At 45.0% G+C, this 25,859-nt stretch overlaps 1 protein-coding gene across 3 annotated transcripts in view; it reads right to left on the reverse strand.

Annotated features, from left to right (window-relative positions):
* The window catches only part of LOC124048432 (tyrosine-protein phosphatase non-receptor type 4-like), a 110,379-nt gene that overhangs the window by 30,516 nt on the left and 54,004 nt on the right, over positions 1–25,859 (reverse strand). For all 3 annotated transcript variants that reach the window (XM_046369227.1, XM_046369217.1, XM_046369234.1), the window contains 10 exons: positions 22,502–22,546; positions 21,212–21,264; positions 18,400–18,520; positions 18,073–18,160; positions 16,296–16,384; positions 13,584–13,647; positions 8,128–8,300; positions 7,472–7,540; positions 4,980–5,114; positions 4,532–4,693 (listed from right to left, as the gene is read on the reverse strand). In XM_046369227.1, the coding sequence (XP_046225183.1) occupies positions 4,532–4,693; positions 4,980–5,114; positions 7,472–7,540; positions 8,128–8,300; positions 13,584–13,647; positions 16,296–16,384; positions 18,073–18,160; positions 18,400–18,520; positions 21,212–21,264; positions 22,502–22,546 (999 nt within the window). The remainder of the gene's footprint in view (positions 1–4,531; positions 4,694–4,979; positions 5,115–7,471; positions 7,541–8,127; positions 8,301–13,583; positions 13,648–16,295; positions 16,385–18,072; positions 18,161–18,399; positions 18,521–21,211; positions 21,265–22,501; positions 22,547–25,859) is intronic.

Below are 25,859 nucleotides of genomic sequence, written 5' to 3' on the forward strand. Positions count from 1 at the left end.
GATGGGGAGAGAGGGAAAACAGAGAGATGGGGAGAGAGATGAGGGAGAGAGATGAGGGAGAGAGACAGAGAGGGAAAACAGAGATGGGGAGAGAGATGAGGGAGAGAGAGGGGGGAGAGAGAGAGGGAAAACAGAGATGGGGAGAGAGACAGAGAGTGGAAAACAGAGATGGGGAGAGAGATGAGGGAGAGAGATGAGGGAGAGAGATAGAGGGAAAACAGACATGGGGAGAGAGATGAGGGAGAGAGAGAGAGTGGAAAACAGATGGGGAGAGAGATGAGGGAGAGAGATGGAGAACCAATTGCACTTTATGGCAGCGAGGCGTGGGGTCCACTTCCAAAACAAGATTTCATCAAATGGGACAAACACCTCATTGAAACCCTGCATGCAGCGTTCTGTGAGATTCTCCTACAATGTCCATAGGAAAACTACAAACAATGCATGCAGGGCAGAATTAGGCCAATATCCACAAATAATAAAAACTCAAAAAAGAGCAATTAAGTTTTGGAAACATCTAAAATACAGTGACCCTCTCATATCACTACCAAGCCCTGCAATGCCGAGAGCTGAGCAAAGAAAAGAGTCCCCTCATCCAGCTGGTCCTGAGTTCACAAAAATGTTCTACTAACACACTGAAGCCTCAGGACCAGAACATCCAATCAATCAGAATAAACCAAATTACAACACAGTCAAAACAAAACTATATTGCTTATTGGGAAACACAAACACAAGCACAAAGCAAAATGCTATTGCTATCTGGCCCTAAATCGACAGTACACCGTGGCTAAATATTTGACCATGGTTACTGATCAAAACCTTAGAAAAACCTTGACAAAGTACAGGCTCAGTGAGCACAGCCTTTCCATTGAGAAGAGTAGACACAGGAAAACCTGGCTCCCTGTAGAGGAAAGGCTGTGCAACCACTGCACCACAGCAGAACCTGGCTCCCTGTAGAGGAAAGGCTGTGCAACCACTGCACCACAGCAGAACCTGGCTCCCTGTAGAGGAAAGGCTGTGCAACCACTGCACCACAGCAGAACCTGAGACGGAGCTGCATTTCCTGACAAAATGTCAAAAATATAAAACAATTAGAGAGGGTGACATTTTCCCAAATTTGAAACCCTTATTCAAGGATTCAAAGATCTCTCTGATGAGAGTAGGCTACCCGTCCTGTTGGGGGAAGATGCAGAGAGCTGTGGGTTGGCAGCGCACTACATTGCTGCCTGCCATAAGATGAGAGACAGTGTCTGACAGACCAATCAACCTGCACATGTCCTCTACTGTATACTTATTGTTGAATGTATGGTTATTTTGACACTTGGTTATTGTTGTTACTGTTGTCCCGTTGACTATTTGATTCTCCTTTTTATATTCTAAATATCCAAAATAAGCTTGGGCATTATGTACATTGTTACATCATGCCAATAAAGCTAATTGAATTGAGAGAGAAAGAGAGACAGACAGGAAAAAGAGAGATGGGGAGAGAGATGAGGGAGAGAGAGACAGGAAAAAGAGAGATGGGGAGAGAGAGAGATGGGAGAGAGAGAGAGAGAGATGGGAGAGAGAGAGAGATGGGAGAGAGAGAGATGGGAGAGAGAGAGAGATGGGGAGAGAGAGAGAGAGAGATGGGAGAGAGAGAGAGATGGGAGAGAGAGAGAGATGGGAGAGAGAGAGGGCGATGCTTGAGATCCCAGGAAGAGTGAGCAGGTGGTTATGTCATCTTCTGGATCAGTGAAGAGAAGAGCAAATGGCTTGGCAAAGAATGTGGGTGCGTGCAAGTGTGTGTGTATGCGTTTGTCCGTGTGTGTGCGTGTGTGTGTGTGTATGTATATATATATATATATATATATATATATATATATATATATATATATATATATATATATATATGTTTGTGTGTGTGAATAGAGGAGTGAAATGAGAGCGAAAGAGGGAGGGAAAGTATATAGGCAGAGTGTGGGTGTGCCTCTGTGTACATGCATAGGTTAAGTATGAATATGTATGAACTCACTACTGTAAGTCGATCTGAATAAGAACGTCTGCTAAATGACTAAAACGTTAAATTGGGAAGTGAGGGGAGTCTGAACTACTCCCTCTACTCCCATTAGAGAAACAGTATCTGCACTGGTGCTTGCGACACAGTTCTTGGTAAGATAACACTTCTGCAGAACAGATAAACAGCCTTCCTGCTTTAACATAACAAGCCAGTTGTTGTAGAGGCTCTTACCCAATCTGGCCTAATAATAAACAGTTAACAGATCTCTGAAAGGCATCTCAGAGAACATAACAGCCAAAAGAACTGGAGTACAGGGTTGTCTGGAGGTTGAGGTTAGGATGTAGAGCAGAGGGGAAAACAGGGGGGTGGGACAAGGAGAGGGCTGAACATAGCCTCACTCAGTAGGGCAACTCAACACTAGTGGTCCAGAGGTTAGGTCACTGTCACACTGCTACAGTAGAGTCACCAGGGGTTAGGTCACTGTCACACTGCTACAGTAGAGTCACCAGGGGTTAGGTCACTCTCACACTGCTACAGTAGAGTCACCAGGGGTTAGGTCACTCTCACACTGCTACAGTAGAGTCACCAGGGGTTAGGTCACTCTCACACTGCTACAGTAGAGTCACCAGGGGTTAGGTCACTGTCACACTGCTACAGTAGAGTCACCAGGGGTTAGGTCACTGCTCACACTGCACACTGCTACAGTAGAGTCACCAGGGGTTAGGTCACTGTCACACTGCTACAGTAGAGTCACCAGGGGTTAGGTCACTGTCACACTGCTACAGTAGAGTCACCAGGGGTTAGGTCACTGTCACACTGCTACAGTAGAGTCACCAGGGGTTAGGTCACTGTCACACTGCTACAGTAGAGTCACCAGGGGTTAGGTCACTGCTCACACTGCTGTCACACTGCTAGAGTCACCAGGGGTTAGGTCACTGTCACACTGCTACAGTAGAGTCACCAGGGGTTAGGTCACTGTCACACTGCTACAGTAGAGTCACCAGAGGTTAGGTCACTCTCACACTGCTACAGTAGAGTCACCAGGGGTTAGGTCACTGTCACACTGCTACAGTAGAGTCACCAGGGGTTAGGTCACACTCACACTGCTACAGTAGAGTCACCAGGGGTTAGGTCACTCTCACACGTCACTCTGCTACAGTAGAGTCACCAAGGGTTAGGTCACTCTCACACGTCAAACTGCTACAGTAGAGTCACCACGGGTGAGGTCACTCTCACACGTCACACTGCTACAGTAGAGTCACCATGGGTGAGGTCACTTTCACACTGCTACAGTAGAGTCACCAGGGGTTAGGTCACTCTCACACTGCTACAGTAGAGTCACCAGGGGTTAGGTCACTGTCACACTGCTACAGTAGAGTCACCAGGGGTTAGGTCACTCTCACACTGCTACAGTATAGTCACCAGGGGTTAGGTCACTGTCACACTGCTACAGTAGTCACCAGGGGTTAGGTCACTCTCACACTGCTTCAGTAGTCTCACCAGGGTTTAGGTCACTCTCACACGTCACACTGCTACAGTAGTCACCAGGGGTTAGGTCACTGTCACACTGCTACAGTAGAGTCACCAGGGGTTAGGTCACTGTCACACTGCTACAGTAGAGTCACCAGGGGTTAGGTCACTGTCACACTGCTACAGTAGAGTCACCAGGGGTTAGGTCACTGTCACACGTCATGCTGGGTTAGGCTACTCTCACACGTCATGCTGGGTTAGGCTCTACTGTTAGGCTACTCTCAGATATCAGTGTTCTACCAGTGCAGTAGACTACAGCCACGGGCCGGGGGAAGTATGACCCATGGCGGGCATACTGCACTGAGTTAGAGACAGGCCTAATTTTTATGTGTCTACCACCCCCCACAGTGCTCCATCCCAGCCCTGCCGAACCCCCTCCATGCCCCCAGAGCTGTAAACACCGTTTATAGCCCGCGTTCAAAGGCTCTGTTTCCATTTAAGCCCATTAAATGACATTTGGGAAAGGGTGTGAACTGTAATTGCAAGCCACAGACACACAAGCCAACCGTTAAAACGGATAACTTTTAAAAAAGCAGCCGTTTCAGATGTTGGAGCAGACACCATGGCACTGGTACTGTCATGTCCAAGTAAAATGTGGCTTCCATTGATTTTTAGACCGTGGCTTTAGTGGAGACTTTAACAGTGGAATATAGTCACAGGCACCAACTTTCACCCTCATTAACAGCTATGGTGGTGTTTGACAGAGAGGGACGAGCTGGTCAGAGACAACTTCCATTAGATTGTTAGTCTTGCTTAGAGCAGTCCCTTGGTGCATATTGTTTTAACGTAGGTCTAGTATCTCATACTGGGCTACAACTAGCAGCCCCAGTTGTTCCTGGTCAGATCCTACAGTCATATCAACAGGGCCACTGATAACCACCACACCTCTCACCTTCCTGACTACTGCAGTGTGTCCAGTGTCCACTCAAGGTCCAGACTGATTGAGTTGGTGTGAGTGGACGAGGCTGACTTGTGATTGGTGTGTGTGTGTGGCAGCAGACTTACGGGCTGGAGTCCAGACTGATAGAGTTGGCCTGGGTAGAGGACGCTGATTTGTGATTGGAGAAGACGGGGAGACTAGGCGAGGCGTGGATCATGTGGTCCACCAGGTGCCCAACCGACAACGGGCGCATCCGCGTCCCCTCCTGTACGAACAACGAGTTCCGGCTGCACGCACACACGCGCACACACACACACACAACATGGTGGTTAGGAGGATTGTGTGGGGAATCAAAGCCAATGAATGTACGGTATTCCACACTGTTTCAAGACTTCCATTGTTGGTTTGATTCTATTATGTTTAACCCAGCTTCTGTGATACATTTGAAAGTGTACAATTCCTTTTGTTTTTAGCCCATGCTATGAAAAGTGTGAGTTCCATTTCTGATGGTATTGGAAGTGGGACTTATATTAGGACAGGGTATATAAGGAGGAGTGACCGACAGGAACTCACTGGTTAGGGGTACCGGGTGGGGAGCGTGTAGGCAGGCTCTGGGTCTCCAGCCTCTCGTCTGATAGGCTGTTCCTGCTCACCGCCTCCCAGTCTGTCCCGCACATCAACTTCCTGGCCATGGGCTTACTGGGTGACCTACTCAAACAGGAAATATAATCAGCCACGTGACAGAGTCAATGAGGATGTGATAGTGCTGACTTTGTGATAAGGAAGACAGAGGGTGTGGCTGAAAAGGCACCCTATTCCCTATATAGTGCACTACTTTATACTACAGCCCTATTCCCTATATAGTGCACTACTTTATACTACAGCCCTATTCCCTATATAGTGCACTACAGCCCTATTCCCTATATAGTGCACTACTTTATACTACAGCCCTATTCCCTATATAGGGCACTACCTTTGACCAGGGTCTGGATAGGAATTCGGGGGGAAAGTAATGCACTATATAGGGAACAGGGCGCCATGTCAGACCCAGCCAGAGTGGTGAAACACTCCAGTCTAAAGCCCAGATGAATATGACTGACACACAGCTCAGCAATAAAGACAGAATCCGTGAGACTAGGATGTGATGATTGGCCCATCGACATCACTAATTCATCCTACAGCACCGCCAGGATGTGAGGATTGGCCCATCAGCATCACTAATTCATCCTACAGCACCGCCAGGATGTGATGATTGGCCCATCAGCATCACTAATTCATCCTACAGCACCGCCAGGATGTGATGATTGGCCCATCAGCATCACTAATTCATCCTACAGCACCGCCAGGATGTGATGATTGGCCCATCAGCATCACTAATTCATCCTACAGCACCGCCAGGATGTGATGATTGGCCCATCAGCATCACTAATTCATCCTACAGCACCGCCAGGATGTGATGATTGGCCCATCAGCATCACTAATTCATCCTACAGCACCGCCAGGATGCTTAACCATAAATACAGGGCCCTTTTTTAACATTTTGTTGCATTACAAAGTGGGACTGAAACAGACAAAATTGTTGTTGTTTTTTTGTCATTGAGCTACACAAAATACTCCATAATGTTAACGTGAAAAGAGCATTCTAAATATTCATATGAATAATATATCAATAAGTTTTATGGACTCACTTTGTGTGAAATAATAGGGATTAACATGATTGTTGATTGACCATCCCTTCCATCTGCCCCCCACACATACATCTGTAAGGTCCATCAGTCAAGTATTGACTTTCAAGCATCGATTCAACTAAAGACCAGGGAGCTTTTGGAAAAGCATCAAAAAGGGCAGTGATTGGTAGATGAGTTACAATAACAAATCAAACATTGAAAATATCTTTAAGCATGGTCAAGTTAATAATCATGCTGTGCAGTATGTATTAAACCGCCTAGACACATCAAAGATGCAGATGTCTTTCTGATCTGAGTGGCAGGACTGGAAGGAAACTGCTTAGGGTTGTCACCTTGAGGCCATTGGTGATTTTAAAACATGTACAGAGTTCAATGGCTGTGATGGGAGAAAACTGAGGATGGGATCAACATTGTAGTGACTCCACAATAATGACCTAAATGACAGAGTGAAAAGGAGAACACTGATATGCAGAATATTCCAAAACAGTCAAATGTATGCAAAGAGGCACTAAAGTAATACTGCAACATAAAATGGCCTAAACGCAAAGCCTTATGTTTGGTGCGAATCCACCACATCACCGAGTAATATAATAATAATATAATAATAATATATAATATAATAATAATATAATAATATATGCCATTTAGCAGACGCTTTTATCCAAAGCGACTTACAGTCATGTGTGCATACATTCTACGTATGGGTGGTCCCGGGGATCGAACCCACTACCCTGGCGTTACAAGCGCCATGCTCTACCAACTGAGCTACAGAAGGACCACTCGTCTTATTTTCAAGCATAGTGGTGGCTGCATCATGGTATGGGTATGCTTGTCATCAGCAAAGACAAGGGATGGAGCTAAGCACAGGCAAAATCCCAGAGAAAAACCTGGTCCAGTCTGCTTTCCAGCAGACAAGTTCATCTTTCGGCAGGACAATAACCTACAGCACAAAGTCACATCTACACTGGGAGTTACTTACCAAGAAGACAGTGAATGTTCCTGAGTGGTCAAGTAAGTTACAGTTTTGACATAAATCTGCTTGAAAATCTATGTCGAGATCCCAAACACCTTGAACAAAATGGGCAAATATTGCACAATCCAGGTGTGCAAAGCTCTTAGAGACTTATCTAAGTAGACTCACATCTGGAATTGCTGCCAAAGGTGTTTCTAACATGCATTTACTCAGGGGCGTGAATACTTATTTCATCAAGGAATACTTGTGTTTTGCTTTTCATTCATCTTTGTAGATCATTGACAAAAAAAATGCAATTAATGAATTTTACGTAACAATAAAATGTACAGAAATTCAAGGGAGGTGTAGATATTCTATAGACACTGTACATATATATAGTATAGTGTTGTGTTGTGTTGTATTACCTGGCAAACACCCTGTTCTTGATCCCCTTCTCTTTGCCATACTGCACCGACTGCACCTCGGTCCTCCCGCTGCATAGAACAGGTTCAAACAACATCCGAACCATCCCTTTAGTAACACTCAGCCACATCTTACAAACTGCTGTTTTGTGCTGCAACTCACATCCCAATTGGAGCTTTAAAAAATAAAAAAAATGCATCAACAATCTCCCAACTCGGTTTCACCCAAAGTGTGTATCTCACCAGACGACGCGCCCCCTTACCACCCCCCATCCCCTTCACAGCTCAAAGCAAATGCTCAAGTACTTCAACAATGAACAGTTTGTTTTATTTGTACCCTTTCTAATCTCCATCTGAGACGTGAATCCATATGAATAATGGAAAAACTCCTTTTTCCCCAAAAGCGTTTTGAAAGGACTGAAGAAAAACAAGCCCCGTTTTGGGTTTGCGTTAATAATTAATCTACTTTTCCCAAAGATGAGAGCACAATAGGCAACCACTAATATAATTCCCCAAACACTGACTGTTGATGCCACTCATCGTGACCTCGCAAACATCTTTGACTTGTGTTGACATTTCAGTGGCTGTGCTTCGTGCCTTGCAGGTATAGTGTGTATGGGTTGATGCATGCACCTGTGGCAATGGGGATTTTCTCTTACCAGTAACGAAACTTGGAGCCCAGGGTAAAATAGTGGGCAAAGAAGTTCTTCTGAGGGGGAACGGGCCGGTCCAGACGGAAGAAGGTGTGATGCTCTACACAGGTCTTCCATAGGTTCTTACAGGCTCTGTAGCTCACCATGTTGAACCCCAGCAAAGTCTCCCTCGTCTCATTCTGTAGGGGGAGGGAGAGACAGAATGACAGAGTGAGGGAGAGACAGAATGACAGAGTGAGGGAGAGACAGAATGACAGAGTGAGTGACAACAACAATGACAGAGTGAGTGACAACAACAATGAGAAAGAAAATGTTCCTATACTAAGAGCACTGTGGGGGGGGGGGCAGTAGTGAGGTGTTGAGTTAAAATCTTGGTCCTATGGTCACAGATGTCAAGACAATGCTACAGTGCCATGTTCATAGATGGGGAATTAGAATGTGTTGGATTAGCCACCATGATCCGGTAGGTTTGTCGCACAAGACAATTCATCTCTATCTGCAGCCCCAACATCCCCATACCCCTCCCTTAGCCTCCATAGTGTTTCCTGGGGGCACATGCCACATCCCCATACCCCTCCCTTAGCCTCCATAGTGTTTCCTGGGGGCACATGCCACATCCCCATTCCCCTCCCTTAGCCTCCATAGTGTTTCCTGGGGGCACATGCCACATCCCCACATGCCACATCCCCATACCCCTCCCTTAGCCTCCATAGTGTTTCCTGGGGGCACATGCCACATCCCCATACCCCTCCCTTAGCCTCCATAGTGTTTCCTGAGGGCACATGCCACATCCCCCTCCCTTAGCCTCCATAGTGTTTCCTGAGGGCACATGCCACATCCCCATACCCCTCCCTTAGCCTCCATAGTGTTTCCTGAGGGCACATGCCACATCCCCATACCCCTCCCTTAGCCTCCATAGTGTTTCCTGGGGGCACATGCCACATCCCCATACCCCTCCCTTAGCCTCCATAGTGTTTCCTGGGGGCACATGCCACATCCCCATACCCCTCCCTTAGCCTCCATAGTGTTTCCTGGGGGCACATGCCACATCCCCATACCCACATCCCATCCCCATAGCCTCCATAGTAGCCTCCATAGTGTTTCCTGGGGGCACATGCCACATCCCCCCTTAGCCTCCATAGTGTTTCCTGGGGCACATGCCCATACCCCTCCCTTAGCCTCCATAGTGTTTCCTGGGGGCACATGCCACATCCCCATACCCCTCCCTTAGCCTCCATAGTGTTTCCTGAGGGCACATGCCACATCCCCCTCCCTTAGCCTCCATAGTGTTTCCTGAGGGCACATGCCACATCCCCATACCCCTCCCTTAGCCTCCATAGTGTTTCCTGAGGGCACATGCCACATCCCCATACCCCTCCCTTAGCCTCCATGGTGTTTCCTGAGGGCACATGCCACATCCCCATACCCCCCCTCAGCCTCTATGGTGTTTCCTGAGGGAACATGCCACATCCCCATACCCCTCCCTCAGCCTCTACGGTGTTTCCTGAGGGAACATGCCACATCCCCATACCCCTCCCTCAGCCTCTACGGTGTTTCCTGAGGGAACATGCCACATCCCCATACCCCTCCCTCAGCCTCTACGGTGTTTCCTGAGGGAACATGCCTCTCGTCATGAAGACATGGTGGTCCCCATTCCCACTTGGGTCATTATGTTCACAGAGCCAGCCATAGCATAATGTTCTAGTAAGCTGTCTGCTCATATAGCCTGTGAGCCTACTCTACAGAAACAGAGACCAGTTAAGGTTCAGCCTCCTTTAAAAAATATATAGGTTTACTTTGCTGTGACTGTCCACACTAGCATCTTGAAACGTCGTCAAGGAAGAGCAGGTTCTCAGCATCTTGAAACATCATCAAGGAAGAGCAGGTTCTCAGCATCTTGAAACAACGTCAAGGAAGAGCAGGTTCTCAGCATCTTGAAACGTCGTCAAGGAAGAGCAGGTTCTCAGCATCTTGAAACGTTGTCAAGGAAGAGCAGGTTCTCAGCATCTTGAAACATCATCAAGGAAGAGCAGGTTCTCAGCATCTTGAAACAACGTCAAGGAAGAGCAGGTTCTCAGCATCGTTGTCAAGGAAGAGCAGGTTCTCAGCATCGTTGTCAAGGAAGAGCAGGTTCTCAGCATCGTTGTCAAGGAAGAGCAGGTTCTCAGCATCTTGAAACATCATCAAGGAAGAGCAGGTTCTCAGCATCATGAAACATCATCAAGGAAGAGCAGGTTCTCAGCATCTTGAAACATCATCAAGGAAGAGCAGGTTCTCAGCATCATGAAACATCATCAAGGAAGAGCAGGTTCTCAGCATCTTGAAACGTCGTCAAGGAAGAGCAGGTTCTCAGCATCATGAAACGTCGTCAAAGAAGCAGGTTATCTGACCAACACCATCATCATGTACAGTAGACTAAAGCTCCCCTCGCCTCACTAAGAGGTCAGATAATGTTAGGCGATTAGGCCTGGCTCGCAGTCGGTGTTCCAATTCATCCCAAAGGTGTTCGATGGGGTTGAGATCAGGGTTCTGCGCAGGCCATTCAAGTTCTTCGACACCGATCTCGACAAACCATTTCTATATGGACCTTGCATTGTGCATGGGGGCATTTTCATGTTGGAACAGGAAAGGGCCTTCCCCAAACTGTTGCCACAAAGTTGGAAGCACAGAATCATCTAGAATGTCATTGTATGCTGTAGCTTTAAGATTTCCCTTCACTGGAACTAAGGGGCCTAGCCCGAACCAGGAAAAACAGTCCCAGACCATTATTCCTTCACAAAACTTTACAGTTGGCAATATGCATTCAAGTAGGTAGCGTTCTCCTGGCATCCGTCAAACCCAGATTCATCCGTCAGACTGCTAGATGGTGAAGCGTGATTCATCACTCCACAGAATGTGTTTCCATGGCCGAGAGCTTTACACCACTCCAGCTTGGCATTGCACATGGTGATCTTAGGTTTGTGTGCGGCTGCTCAGCCATGGAAACCCATTTCATGAAGCTCCTGACGAACACACTTTGTGCTGGAGCTGCTTCCAGAGGCAGATTGGAATTCAGTAGTGAGTGTTGCAACCCAGGACAGATGTTTTTACGCGCTACGCGCTTCAGCAGTCCCGTTCTATAAGCTTGTGTGGCCTACCACTTCGCGGCTGAGCCGTTGTTGCTCCTAGACATTTCCACTTCACAATAACAACACTTATAGTTGACCAGGGCAGCTCCAACAAGGAAGCATTTTTTTTTTTTTTTTGACTTGTTGGAAAGGTGGCATCCTATGACGGTGCCACGTTGAAAGTCACTGAGCCCTTCAATAAAGACATTTTACAGGCAATGTTTGTCGATGGAGATTGCATGCCTGTGTGCTCGATTTTATACACCTGTCAGCAACGGATGTAGCGGAAATAGCCGAATCCACTAATTTGAAGGGGTGTCCACATACTTTTGTATGGCCCTTCTGTAGCTCAGTTGGTAGAGCATGGCGCTTGTAACGCCAGGGTAGTGGGTTCGATTCCCGGGACCACCCATACGTAGAATGTATGCACACATGACTGTAAGTCGCTTTGGATAAAAGCGTCTGCTAAATGGCATATATTATTATTATTATTATTATTTGTATATATAGTGTATATACAGTGCATTCAGAAAGTATTCAGACCCATTGACTTTATACACATTTTGCTACGTTACAGCCTTATTCTAAAATATATTACATTTATTTTTTCCATCATCAATCTACACACAATACCATATAATGACAAAGCAAAAACAGGTGTAAAATGTATTTAAAAAATGTTTAAAAAATGAATAAATCTATATACATTTACATAAGTATTCAAGACCCTCTGCTATGAGACTTGAAATTGAGCTCAGGTGTATCCTGTTTCCACTGATCATCCTTGAGATGTTTCTACAACTTGATTAGAGTCCACCTTGGGTAAATTCAATTGATTGGACATGACTTGGAAAGGCACACACCTGTCTATATAAAAGGTACCACAGTTGACAGTGCATGTCAGAGCAAAAACCAAGCCATGGGGTCGAAGGAATTGTCTGTAGAGCTCCGAGACAGGATTGTGTCGAGGCACAAATCTGGGGAAAGGTACCAAAACATTTCTGCAGCATTGAAGGTTCCCAAGACCACATTGGCCTCCATCATTCTTAAATGAAATAAGTATTTTCACTTTCCATTATGGGATATTGTGTGTAGATTTATGAATATTTAAATGTTTAAAAATATATATATCTACAGATAAGGCTGTAACGTAACAAAATGTGGAAAAGTCAAGGGGTCTGAATACTTTCTGAATGCACTATATATATATATATATATATATATATATATATATATATATATATATATATATATATATATATATATATATATATATATATATATTTGTGTGTGTGTGTGTGTGATGTATGGACAATGTGGATAGCATATGGTTGAATATGTAGTATATCTGAAGAACAGTATATGTATAGTATATAATAAAATATATATTGCTTGCAGGAACAACTTACTACTACAGGAGGAAAATGTAAAAGGAGGGAAATGAATTTCCTGGTTCGTTGTTGCTTTTTAAAGCATGTGCAGTGACCCGCGCTCACATGACCCATATGTCCATGGGGCTGCATCACAAATGGAACCCTGTTCCCTATACATGGCACTACTTTGATCAAAGCCCTGGTCAAAAGTAGTGCACTACATGGGGACTAGGGTTAAATTTGGGACGCAATCCATGAATAATTCAGTTCGAGTGACACCCTGGAGGCTGGGCGACGGCCGCAGTGCTCTTAGTACAACTGCTCTGGAAAAACCCTTCTCCATTATGAAACCAGGGAGGGAGAGGGGTGATGGGGCTGTTTTGGGGATCTTTTCCTGAGATTCCTTGGAACAGAGGAAGTAGGAGAGGGAGCCTGCAGCACTTTCAATTCATTTTCAAATCACACTCCCCACCTCCACACCCAAAATGCATGATCTATTCTTCATAATGAATAAGCATTTAAGAGGCTCTCCCTCTGTTGCTCTTCCAGATTTCAGTGACAGTCAGAGGCGGAGCAGGCCGGTGATTATGCCCAGAAAACCAGTTCATCAAATAAACAAATATGGACACTGGGTCTGGGTGAGGGGGCAGTTAATGTTGTTCATGTCTAAGCTTGGTTGTTTCAGATTGCCTGTGGAGTGATGAGGGACTGGACCAGTGGTAGGTGGTCCATTAGCAGTGCTTGCTTCCTCCCTGAGGAAGAGCCAGACAACTGGATCTGGTTTGGGGACACTAATGGCAAGGAAGCACAGTTACACAAGCTGAGGCAGAAACTGTGGCTGTGTTCACTGCTGTGTTTTCTGCTGGGTAAGTCATCATTCCTACTGTATAAAACACATTGCTGCTAGATTAGTAGATCCCGCCTTACATTCACATTTTATTGTCAAAATAAGGACATTGAAAACAACAGCTTGAATACCTACCACTTCTCTCCTGAGCTGAACGAAGAACTGTTTGCACTTGAACAATATTTTCACAATCTTCAACCTGAAAGGGGTGAGTGAGAAATACACAGAAATTGCGTCACAATGTGTGTCACTGCAGAGGGTCTCCTTCCTTCACGGCTCAAATCAGAGCCTTCGCTGCAGAGAGCAGCTGTCTCAAAACTAATCCCCCCTCTCCTCTCTTCCTCCCTTCCCCCTCCAGTCTTCTCTCCCTTCCCCCTACAGCCCTTCTACATGACTCACAGCTCAGATAAATATATTTTAAATTCACACACTCTCTCTTAGACAGAGCCATCTAATATAGCTCATTTGTCAGCCCGTTGTGGACATTAATGGGAGAGAGGCTAGAATTCACACATCTCTCTTAGATACCGGACCCCTCTGCTTTCTGAGAGGAGTAATGTTGTGTATCACCTTTTAATAGTATTGGCAGGCAAGCCAAACAGAGAGAGTGGTCAATAGGAGCGAGCCTTCTCGCTTGACAGTGGAGGACAGCTGTTGTGAAACGCGCCACTGTTAGCAGCCCTAAATTTAGCCTGACTGGAAAGCGTCGGAGCTGCCTGTGCTACAGCAAGCAGCTGGCTTTTAAGAATGGGGATGTGTGCTGTGAGGAGCTAGTGGGGGGTGGGGAAGTGTCTGTGTCAGTGTGTGTGTTGGATTATTACTCGTCTGGTGGGGATTTGGGCTGTGCACTCCCACCCCTGGCACACACTTGCAGTAGCCCCACCAACACAGCTGAATATCAAAGATTTCTAAGAATTAAATCTTTGGGCCTCAAAGATAATCCACATGAAAGCCTAAACCGCTCTGAGATTCTAGGAATGATCATCTGTAGTTTACAGATTAACATGTAAAACAGTTATGTGATGTGCTTAGAAGAATCCTATTTGACACTTCTCGGAATGCTTCTGCAACCTGGAATGACATTTGGGGCGGCAGGTAGCCTAGTGTTTAGAGTGTTGGACTAGTAACCGTAAAGGTTGCCAGATCAAATCCCCGAGCTGACAAGGTAAAAATCTGTCATTCTGCCCCTGAACAAGGCAGTTAACTTCTTGGTGACAGGGGGGCAGTATTGAGTAGCTTGGATTAATAAGGTGCCCAGAGTAATATTTGGATAGAAAACACTGAAGTTTCTAAAACTGTTTGAATGATGTGTCTGTGAGTATAACAGAACTCATATGGCAGACGACAATCAGAGGTGTGTAGTTTTTCAACTCTTTGCCATTCCAATATACAGTGTAAATGGGGTCATAATGCACTTCCTACGGCTTCCACTAGATGTCAACAGTCTTTAGAACTTTGTTTCAGGCTTCTACTATGAAGTGGGAGAGAATGAGAGGGGATTGAGCCAGGTGTCTGGGAGAGTGCTCAACGCTCGTGAGGCGCAGTCAAGAGAGAGTTAGCTCTCGTTCCATTGCTTTCCTACAGACATTGAAATTCTCCGGTTGGAACACTATTGAAGATTTATGATAAAAACATCCTAAAGATTGATTCTATACTTAGTTTGACAAATTTCTAATAACTTTTTGAACATTTCGTCCGACGTTCGGCTGGACCTGAACGCGTGTTTGGATTTGTTTACCAAACACCCTAACAAAAGAAGCTATTTGGATATAATTGATTAACTTTATCGAACAAATCAAACATTTATTGTGGAACTGGGATTCCTGGGAGTGCATTCTGATGAAGATCATCAAAGGTAAGTGAATATTTATAATGCCATTTCTGACTGATGTTGACGACACAATATGGCGGATATCTTTTTGGCTGCTTTGTTGTCTGAATGCTGTACTCAGATTATTGCATGGTTTTCTTTTTCCGTAACTTAAAAAAAAAATGTTTTATCTGACACAGCGGTTGCATTAAGGAGAAGTTTATCTCTAATTCCATGTATAACACTTGTTTTTCATCAACATTTATAATGAGTATTTCTGTAAATAGATGTGGCTCTCTGCACTACTGAACATAGAACTACTGAACATAACGCGCCAATGGAAAATGAGATCTTTTTATATAAATATGCACTTCAGCGAACAAAACATACATGTATTGTGTAACATGAAGTCCTATGAGTGTCATCTGATGAAGATCATCAAAGGTTAGTGATTTTTATTTCTATTTGTGCTTTTTGTGACTCTTCTCTTTGGCTGGAAAAATGGCTGTGTTTTTCTGTGACTTGGTGGTGACCTAACAATCGTTTGTGGTGCTTTCGCTGTAAAGACTTTTAAAAAATCAGATACCGTGGCCGGATTAAAGATAAAATTATCTTTAAAATTGTGTAAAATTATTTTATGCTTGAGGAATTTTAATTGAGATTTTTGTTGTTTTGAATTTGGCGACCTGCACTTTCACTGGCTGTTGGCGAGTTGGGACGCTACCGTCCCACATATCCCAGAGAGGTTAACCCACTGTTCCTAGGCCGTCATTGAAATTAAGAATTTGTTCTTAACTGACTTGCCTAGTTAAATAAAAGGTCAAATAAAAAAATATATACATTAAAAAATACATATCATCTTTCCTCTTCCTACTTACACATACAGTAAGCATTTAAGAATGTCTAACACAATCTACCGAAGTGGACGCTCTGTGTGAACACAAACGATCCCCTTGTAGCAACGATCAAATTAATTATAGGATTTACAAATCGCCTCATCTTGTATCAGAATCAAAAGACTCCAGTTTGTCACTCACCAGGGAAAGCAGTTGATTCGTACCCTGTTCTTGTAAACCACGATCCCTGCTGACATCACCCCAATTAAAATCTCAGTGTGGCGTTGATCCTGGAACACACACACAGAGACAGAGAGAGAAAATTAAGTGTCTAAGCACCCTGACAGTGGGCCAGCCTGGTGGAAGCTTTGGAGGGGGTACAGACACAGACCCTCTCCTCCCATCTCCCTCCCCCCATCTCTGTATGGCAGGGTGGGGGTACAGACACAGACCCTCTCCTCCTATCTCTCTCCCCCCATCTCTCTATGGCAGGGTGGGGGTACAGACACAGACCCTCTCCTCCCATCTCCCTCCCCCCATCTCTGTATGGCAGGGTGGGGGTACAGACACAGACCCTCTCCTCCCATCTCCTCCCCCCATCTCTGTATGGCAGGGTGGGGGTACAGACACAGACCCTCTCCTCCCATCTCCCTCCCCCCATCTCTCTATGGCAGGGTGGGGGTACAGACACAGACCCTCTCCTCCCATCTCCCTCCCCCCCATCTCTGTATGGCAGGGTGGGGGTACAGACACAGACCCTCTCCTCCTATCTCCCTCCCCCCATCTCTCTATGGCAGGGTGGGGGTACAGACACAGACCCTATCCTCCCATCTCCTTCCCCCCATCTCTGTATGGCAGGGTGGGGGTACAGACACAGACCCTCTCCTCCCATCTCCCTCCCCCCATCTCTGTATGGCAGGGTGGGGGTACAGACACAGACCCTCTCCTCCTATCTCCCTCCCCCCATCTCTCTATGGCAGGGTGTGTGTGTGTGTGGGGGGGGGGTGTATGACAACAGTAGGGGGGCAATATAGTCCCTAGTTTAAAATTGGGCACAACCACTCCACCTCTTCACTGTAATAGTGTGATGATCATTCTACAGCAAAAATGTCTGGATGGACAATGGTGGCTGGGCCTCAGTTGAGATCTGCCATTCACTCATTGTACCAATCATTTTGTGACCTGCTTTGTCTTATGAACCAAACTACTATACAGACAAAAACAACCAAACCTAGACAGTCAGACAGACAGACCAAGACACCCAAACATGCACCTAAAAGTACACAGACAGACCAGACGACACACACACACACTATCTGGGACAAAAAGAAAAGTCTGTCTAATCGGACAATGAGGGAAATCTCTGTACTCCAGACAATGGCTGGATTAGTGGATTCCCTAGTCCACAGACACACAGACACAGCTTGTCAAGGCTCAGTGGTTCTGCTGTTCTTCAGCTATAAAGGGATACTTCAGGATTTTGGCAATGAGGCCCTTTATCTACTTACACAGAGTCAGATTAACTTGTGGACATCATTTTTATGTCTCTGTGTCCAGTATGAAGGAAGCTCGAGATAGCTTCGCTACTAGCATGCTAGCAGATACCCATAGTCTTCCAGTCATTGCGCTAACGGTAGTTAGCACTGGCTCACAAAACTACCTCTAACTTCCTTCATACTGAACACAGAGACAATAAAATGGTGTCCACAAGTATATCTGACTCGGTGTAAGTAGATAAAGGGCCTCATTGGCAAAATCCTAAAGCATCCCTTTAAAGGCTTCATGAGGGCCTGGCAGCTGGGGACAGAGGAATTACATACTACTGTACGCTGCCTCAACCTACTTGTACCTTCTGGCTTAGAAAGCACAGGCTTTTCCAGGGCTAAAGCACAGCTTTATGGAACATGGGTACCAGTGCTGCTATGACAAGTGTCCTTTCTACTGTAGCAGTGACATACACACAGAGGAGCAGCCTTACCCTTGCATAGTGCAACTCCACTCCGTACAGCTCCAGCGTCCGTGCTGTGTTCAGGTAATTAAACTCTGATTGGGCAGAAGACAGACCACTGAGAAGTAGAGAGAACGATAGAGATAAATGAGAGGGAGACGGTTCCTCTAATGAAACGCACGTAATCCATTCACAGAAGATGGAGCAGCACAGTGCCTGAAAATTCACTCAATAAAACCATGAAAACCTAGTCTGCTTTAAGAGCTGGGGCAGACAAGTGACAAATATACAGCTGTGAATGTGTGTGCCTGCAGCTGTGTGCATGTGTGCCTGGGACATGAAGATGGGCCTCTCTACCTGTGCTGTTGGTGGTGTTTGGTGACCTCCTTGTGGAACCCTTGTGGTGGGTTGGGGATGAAGCAGAACTCTGAGAGGTAGCCAGGAGCATGCTCCGAGTCACTGTAGTCTCCCAACTCAGCTACACAACACACAGAGAGACAATCTATTCAATAGGACACAGACAGTTAAGTCGAAACACATAGCCTATATCATACACAGGAAACAGTAGGCCTATATGGTACTGGACAGACGAACCATTGCCTATCAATGCAGTAATGAATACAAGAACCCCAATCAAAAGCCTGGTTATGAGGTCTGTTTCTAAAATACACAAGTGGGTTGAGAAGCTTTGGACCACCAACCACCACTACAGTAGCTGAGTACCTCAGATCCAATAGCTAGTGGTCGTGTGTGAAACAGACACCAATTCATTGGAGTGGACCTCTTAAAAGGTCAATCCTTCATTGTACAAATAACAAAGCAGTGTCCTTGCCTCTGGTTTTGTGAAAAAGCTGAGTAATTCAAGGACTGACCATACAATATAACATGTATAGTTTTACGCATGTTGAAGCTATACAGTGTTTGTTTACAAACATCAGAATAAAACGAGCTTGTATTAGTTATTTATTCAAGAATCAATGGGTATTTATAACTCATTTATAAGTCCAAAAATGTATGTAGCAACTGCAGATTGCTGCTTTAAAATGGATAGTTTGTGATTTTGACAATGTCTCAGCGTGCATTTTAAAGGAAGTTGCCACCTAGCGTTCGCACAAATGGTAACTAGCGTAATGACAAGAAGTCATGCCTAGTTTGACTTCCTGTCATTGCGCTAACGCTAGTTAGCATTGGATTCAAAACTACATCTAACTTCGTTCATACTGGACACAGAGACGTAAATATGATATCAACAACTTAATCTGACTCTGGGGGAAAATCCCTTTAACCAAGGGCACATAACAAACAGATCAATTCAAAACAGTTCTTGATCTAATCACCACACACAAAAAAAGACCCACAATGTTATAACTAACCGGTCAATTTATGAGCAGTATGCAAATAAATATCTACACAGCACTAACACCAACGCTTTCAGCAGAGTGCATTTCTTGATCGAATTTGAACAGCCTCACTGATTTGGTAAAACTAACCGAATGACCAGTAGTATTTACCAGCAGCATTGAATCATCTTGAAACTGAATTGAAGCTAAAATGATTCATACCACTATCCCCATGGCTACAATGAAATGAAAACCTTCTCTTGGAGAGGGACAAGTGAGATTCTGGACATGGACACCCACAGGTTGTGTTAGAGGTGCAGTTCAAATCCCTCCAGTGACCTATATAGCCATGAGACTCCCTGGGGAATTTGGAGAGAGAGGCAAGCCTCAGCTGGCCACTGAAGTGGGGATGTGGAAAGATTGAATGGAGACAGACCATTGGCTATCCCCCTCTCCAATCTGTCAGGAGCCATTATTCAGGTCAATCTGGTGACACAGGCTGGTAAACTACACTCCTCGGGCTAATGGGCCCATCACAATGGTAGGCTGTGGCTCTATGCTAGCTGTGGACCGCTAGGCTATACTATGATAACATGTTACAGTAGTCAGCGTGCCAATTTATTAGCTAGAATGTTGGTTACCGAGTAATAATAATAGCATCAAACACCTGAAAACCATGTGTTTGATGTATTTGATACCATTCTACTCATTCTGCGTCAGCCATTACCATAAACCTGTTCTCCGCACACTCTTGTGTTGTGTGCTGCACTATACTGTGCTTTGCTGTCCTGAGCATGCTTGGCGAATGGCCGGTCACACTACCAGCACAGAAAAGTCATACCACACAAATAAATCTGGGACAAAACATGGGGAGAAACAGCCTAATGATTAGCACAGCGTTCCGTATACAGCTCTCCATGTCCTGCTAACGTTGGCTGTCATTGTAAATAAGAATTTGTTCTTAACTGACTTGCCTAGTTAAATAAAGGTTAATTAAATGTAAAAAGGAACAAGGGCATAAAGAGAGGATTATGGCCGATTTCAAGCTCCGCTGCAAACTGCTTGTTTTTTGGGGGTGAGAGAATTAAAGAATAAATTGGATATGACATCGTAAAAAGTTATGCAAGGCAGCACACACAGAGTGACCATTGGGAAGTCCTGGTGAGTACACTGACTCTCAACTAAAGGCTTACAACACACATCTTTCTAGTCATCTCACAACAAAAACGCTGGAGTTGCCTAGTGGCCAGAAACTGTGTAGCCTTGTATGAAGCAACAGAGAGATCAAATGTGTGAATTAACTACAAGTAGCTACATATCTTTAGCAGCAAGCCAGGAGAACGTGTACTTACATAGAACAACATGAGACACCAGGAGAACGGGTATTTACATAGAACAACATGGGACACCAGGAGAACGGGTATTTACATAGGAGAACGGAACGGGGATTTACATAGACATGAGACACCAGGAGAACGGGTATTTACATAGAACAACATGGGACACCAGGAGAACGGGTATTTACATAGAACAACATGAGACACCAGGAGAACGGGTATTTACATAGAACAGCATGAGACGCCAGGAGAACGGGTATTTACATAGAACAACATGAGACGCCAGGAGAACGGGTATTTACATAGAACAACATGAGACACCAGGAGAACGGGTATTTACATAGAACAACATGAGACACCAGGAGAACGGGTACTTACATTGAACAGCATAGGACACCAGGAGAACGGGTACTTACATTGAACAGCATAGGACACCAGGAGAACGGGTACTTACATTGAACAGCATAGGACACCAGGAGAACGGGTACTTACATTGAACAGCATAGGAAGCCAGGAGTGCGGCAGTGTTGTGCGGACAGGGCAGTCTGTGGGACACAAACCACAAACACATAAGTCACCACATCAATTCATTTGGATCAATAGGAAAATCATTACAACAGCTTTTATTGATGGCTGCTACCAATAAAGTGTAGTGTAACCGTGTGCTGGCCTGGTAGACTCAGTGTTAGTCCTCTAGAACACTGTGTCAGCGTGCTGGCCTGGTAGACTCAGTGTTAGTCCTCTAGAACACTGTGTCAGCGTGCTGGCCTGGTAGACTCAGTGTTAGTCTTCTAGAACACTGTGTCAGCGTGCTGGCCTGGTAGACTCAGTGTTAGTCCTCCAGAACACTGTGTCAGCGTGCTGGCCTGGTAGACTCAGTGTTAGTCCTCTAGAACACTGTGTCAGCGTGCTGGCCTGGTAGACCCAGTGTTAGTCCTCTAGAACACTGCGTCAGCGTGCTGGCCTGGTAGAATCAGTGTTAGTCCTCTAGTGTTAGCGTGCTGGCCTGGTAGACCAGTGTTAGTCCTCTAGAACACTGTGTCAGTGTGGCCTGGTAGAATCAGTGGTAGAATCAGTGTTGGCCCGGTAGCCCACTAGAACAGTGTGTGTAGCGTGCTGGCCCGGTAGAATCAGTGTTAGTCCACTAGAACAGTGTGTGTCAGCGTGCTGGCCTGGTAGAATCAGTGTTAGTCCACTAGAACAGTGTGTGTCAGCGTGCTGGCCTGGTAGAATCAGTGTTAGTCCACTAGAACAGTGTGTGTCAGCGTGCTGACCTGGTAGAATCAGTGTTAGCCCACTAGAACAGTGTGTGTCAGCGTGCTGGCCCGGTAGAATCAGTGTTAGTCCACTAGAACACTGTGTCAGCGTGCTGGCCTGGTAGAATCAGTGTTAGTCCACTAGAACACTGTGTCAGCGTGCTGGCCCGGTAGAATCAGTGTTAGTCCACTAGAACAGTGTGTCAGTCAGAATCGTGTTAGTCCACTGAACACTGTGTCAGCGTGCGGTAGAATCAGTGTTAGTCCACTAGAACAGTTTGTGTCAGCGTGCTGGCCTGGTAGAATCAGTGTTAGTCCACTAGAACAGTGTGTGTCAGCGTGCTGGTCTGGTAGAACCAGTGTTAGTCCACTAGAAGTGTGTCACCGTGCTGGCCTGGTAGAGTCAGTGTTAGCCTACTAGAACAGTGTGTCAGTGCTGGCCTGGTAGAATCAGTGTTAGTCCACTAGAACAGTGTGTGAGTGTGCTGCTGAACCTGTGTAAATAAGAACAGCCAACTGAACTAACCTTCCTGTCAGGATGTCCTGTTTGAGCTGGAGAAAATACTGGTACCTACAGGGAATAAGGAGAGCAGTTACACCAACAACAATGTGATACAGATGTCTCTGTGATTATGGACCAGAGGACATAATGTACAGTACACTAGAAAAAGCAGCTGGACCAGACCCACTCACATGGAGCTTCTCCCTGCTCATTGCTTAGGCAACATTTCTATGACTTAACTTGCAGCCTGTTGTTTTTGTGTATAACTAATACTGAATGAATCTCATCATAGTGTAAGAGCTCACCAGCACTGTTGTTGTGTGCCGTCTGGAATCGATAATGCACATCCAAAACAGATCCATGCCTCTGCATCTTAGACATGCATAGTGGTTTACTCACTTAATGAGCAATATCATGCTTGAGTGGTGCATGGATTGAATAAATAACACTGGAGTATCCAGTTGACTGTAACTCTGTTTTTAATGACCATGGATGGACACCCTTGCAATAGGGGCTGACAGCATCCATGGCATGCTATTCACATTTATGTCTAGCTGTGAGCCAGGCGGCCAGCAGTAGAATTAGCCCATTATTGGTTAATATACCTACCAAGCTGATCCGAGTCTTAGACTAAGTTGTGGCGAACTCTCAACCCCAGACCTACTCATAACCCGTTTACTGTCATCTTCTCCATTTGTAGAATGATTAAGCTGAGGGCTTTTAGCAAGTGCTAATACAGGGTAATTCATCTCCTTATATGGGCATGACATGGCAGGTTGTAATAGTAATAACACTAATGACTAAAGACAAATGACAAGAGATACCAACATTTACAAAAAACAGTACATTACAGAGAGACAATAGCTACATCAATCTACAAGCTCACATCCACCTACCTCAATGGAAGTGTTTCCATGGAGACCAGGAAGGGTTTCCATATTTTCACAAAGTGGTTGAATTTATTTGTTAAAGCATAGGCAATCTTCTCCATATGAATATACTTATTCATTTCAGAGAGCCGTCTTATAATTGGGAGAGGGGCATCTGATTTCCATGTCAGTGCAACACATTTTCTTGCAGTGGCAAGAGTGATTTCTGTAAATTTGATTTTAAAGATACTCCTCAAATTCACATTTGTGAAGTTACCCAGAAGGCATATTTCAGGGTCAAGAGGGAACGGGACCTTCATAATAAAAGGCAAGGGAGTCACAAACATCATGCCAGAAGGCTTGTCATTTAGTACACTGCCAAGTTGTTCCACATTTAAAACACATTTCTGATATTTCAGGGTGTAACCTCTGAGGTGTCAGATAGAGTTGGTGGAGGAAGCTGTAATGTAGAAGTCTATATCTAGAGTTGATTAAGTAATCCCTCTCACCCCACCCCCCCTAAGTTTTAGATGCACTATTGTTAAGTGACTGTCCCACTGGATGTCATAAGGTGAATGCACCAATTTGTAAGTCGCTCTGGATAAGAGCGTCTGCTAAATGACTTAAATGAAATGAAATGAAATGATGCTGACACACTATTGTGGCATAGGTCCAATCATAGACCCTTATCAATTGTAGGATTCAAATCGGATTCCCATCGCTCGCTAGACTTATGTACATATGGTTTTGGGCATTGTTTCATTAGCAATGAGTACACTCTGGATATAAATATGTGTAGGTCATTGTTATCATTGTTCAAAACTTGATAGGTTTGGTAGTCATATCTCAAAGTGCTTCTGAGAAACTTTCTTAACTGTAAATAATAAAATAAATGATTATTGGATAAATGGTATTTATCTTTAAGTTGCTCAAATGACATACACTTGAAGACGGAAATTTACATACACCTTAGCCAAATACATTTAAACTCAGTTTTTCACAATTCCTGACATTTAATCCTAGTAAAATTACTTTTTTATGTCAGTTAGGATCACCACTTCATTTTAAGAATGTGAAATCTCAGAATAATAGTAGAGAGAATTATTTATTTCAGCTTTTATTTCTTTCATCACATTCCCAGGGGGTCAGAAGTTTACATACACTCAATTAGTGTTTGGTAGCATCGCCTTTAAATTGTTTAACTTGGGTCAAACGTTTCTGGTAGCCTTCCACAAGCTTCCCACAATAAGTTGGGTGAATTTTGGCCCGTTACTCCTGACAGAGCTGGTGTCACCGAGTCAGGTTTGTAGGCTTCCTTGCTCGCACACACTCTTTCAGTTCTGCCCACAAATTTTCTATAGGATTGAGGTCAAGGTTCTGTGATGGCCACTCCAATATCTTGACTGTGTTGTCCTTAAAGCCATTTTGCCATGACTTTGGAAGTATGTTTGGGGTGATTGTCCATTTGGAAGACCCATTTGCGAGCAAGCTTTAACTTCCTGACTGATGTCTTGAGATGTTTCTTCAAAATATCCACAAAATGTTCCAATCTCATGATGCCATCTATTTGGTGAAGTGCACCAGTCCCTCCTGCAGCAAAGCACCCACACAACATGATGCTGCCACCCCGTGCTTCATGGTTGGGATGGTGTCCTTCGGCTTGCAAGCCTACCCCTTTTTCCTCCAAACATAAATGGTCATTATGACCAAACAGTTCTATTTTTGTTTCATCAGAGCAGAGGTCATTTCTCCAAAAAGTACGATCTTTGTTCCCATGTGCAGTTGCAAACCGTAGTCTGGCTTTTTTTTAATGGCGGTTTTGGAGCAGTGGCTTCTTCCTTGCTGAGTGGATATAGATACTTGTGTACCTGTTTCCTTCAGCATCTTCACAAGGTCCTTTGCTGTTGTTCTGGGATTGATTTGCACTTTTTGCACCAAAGCATGTTCATCTCTAGGAGACAGAACGTGTCTCCTTCCTGAGCGGCATGACGGCTGCGTGGTCCCATGGTGTTTATACTTGAGTACTATTGTTTGTACAGATGAACGTGGAACCTTCAGGCGTTTGGAAATTGCTCCCAAGGATGAACCAGACTTGGGGAGGTCTACAATTTTCTTTCTGGGGTCTTGGCGGATTTCTTTTGATTTTCTCATGATGTCAAGCAAATAGGCACTGAGTTTGAAGGTAGGCCTTGAAATACATTCACAGCTACACCAGCAATTGCTTCAAATGATGTCTGTTTGTGTTTGTGAACAGAGTCCCAGGACCAGCTTGCTTAGGAGACTCTTCTCCAGGTTCATCTCTCTGTAGGTGATGGCTTGGTTATGGAAGGTTTGGGAATCGCTTCCTTTTAGGTGGTTGAAGAATTTAACAGCTCTTTTCTGGATCTCTCCATCCTGCCCCTCTCTCTCCCTCCCTCAGACTGGCCTTACTGCCCCTCTCTCTCCCTCCCTCCCTCTCTCCCTCAGACTGGCCTTCCTGCCCCTCTCTCTCCCTCCCTAGAGCTGGCCTTCCT

The sequence above is a fragment of the Oncorhynchus gorbuscha genome, linkage group LG01 (assembly GCF_021184085.1).
Source record: "Oncorhynchus gorbuscha isolate QuinsamMale2020 ecotype Even-year linkage group LG01, OgorEven_v1.0, whole genome shotgun sequence".
NCBI classification, from domain to species: Eukaryota; Metazoa; Chordata; class Actinopteri; order Salmoniformes; family Salmonidae; genus Oncorhynchus; species Oncorhynchus gorbuscha.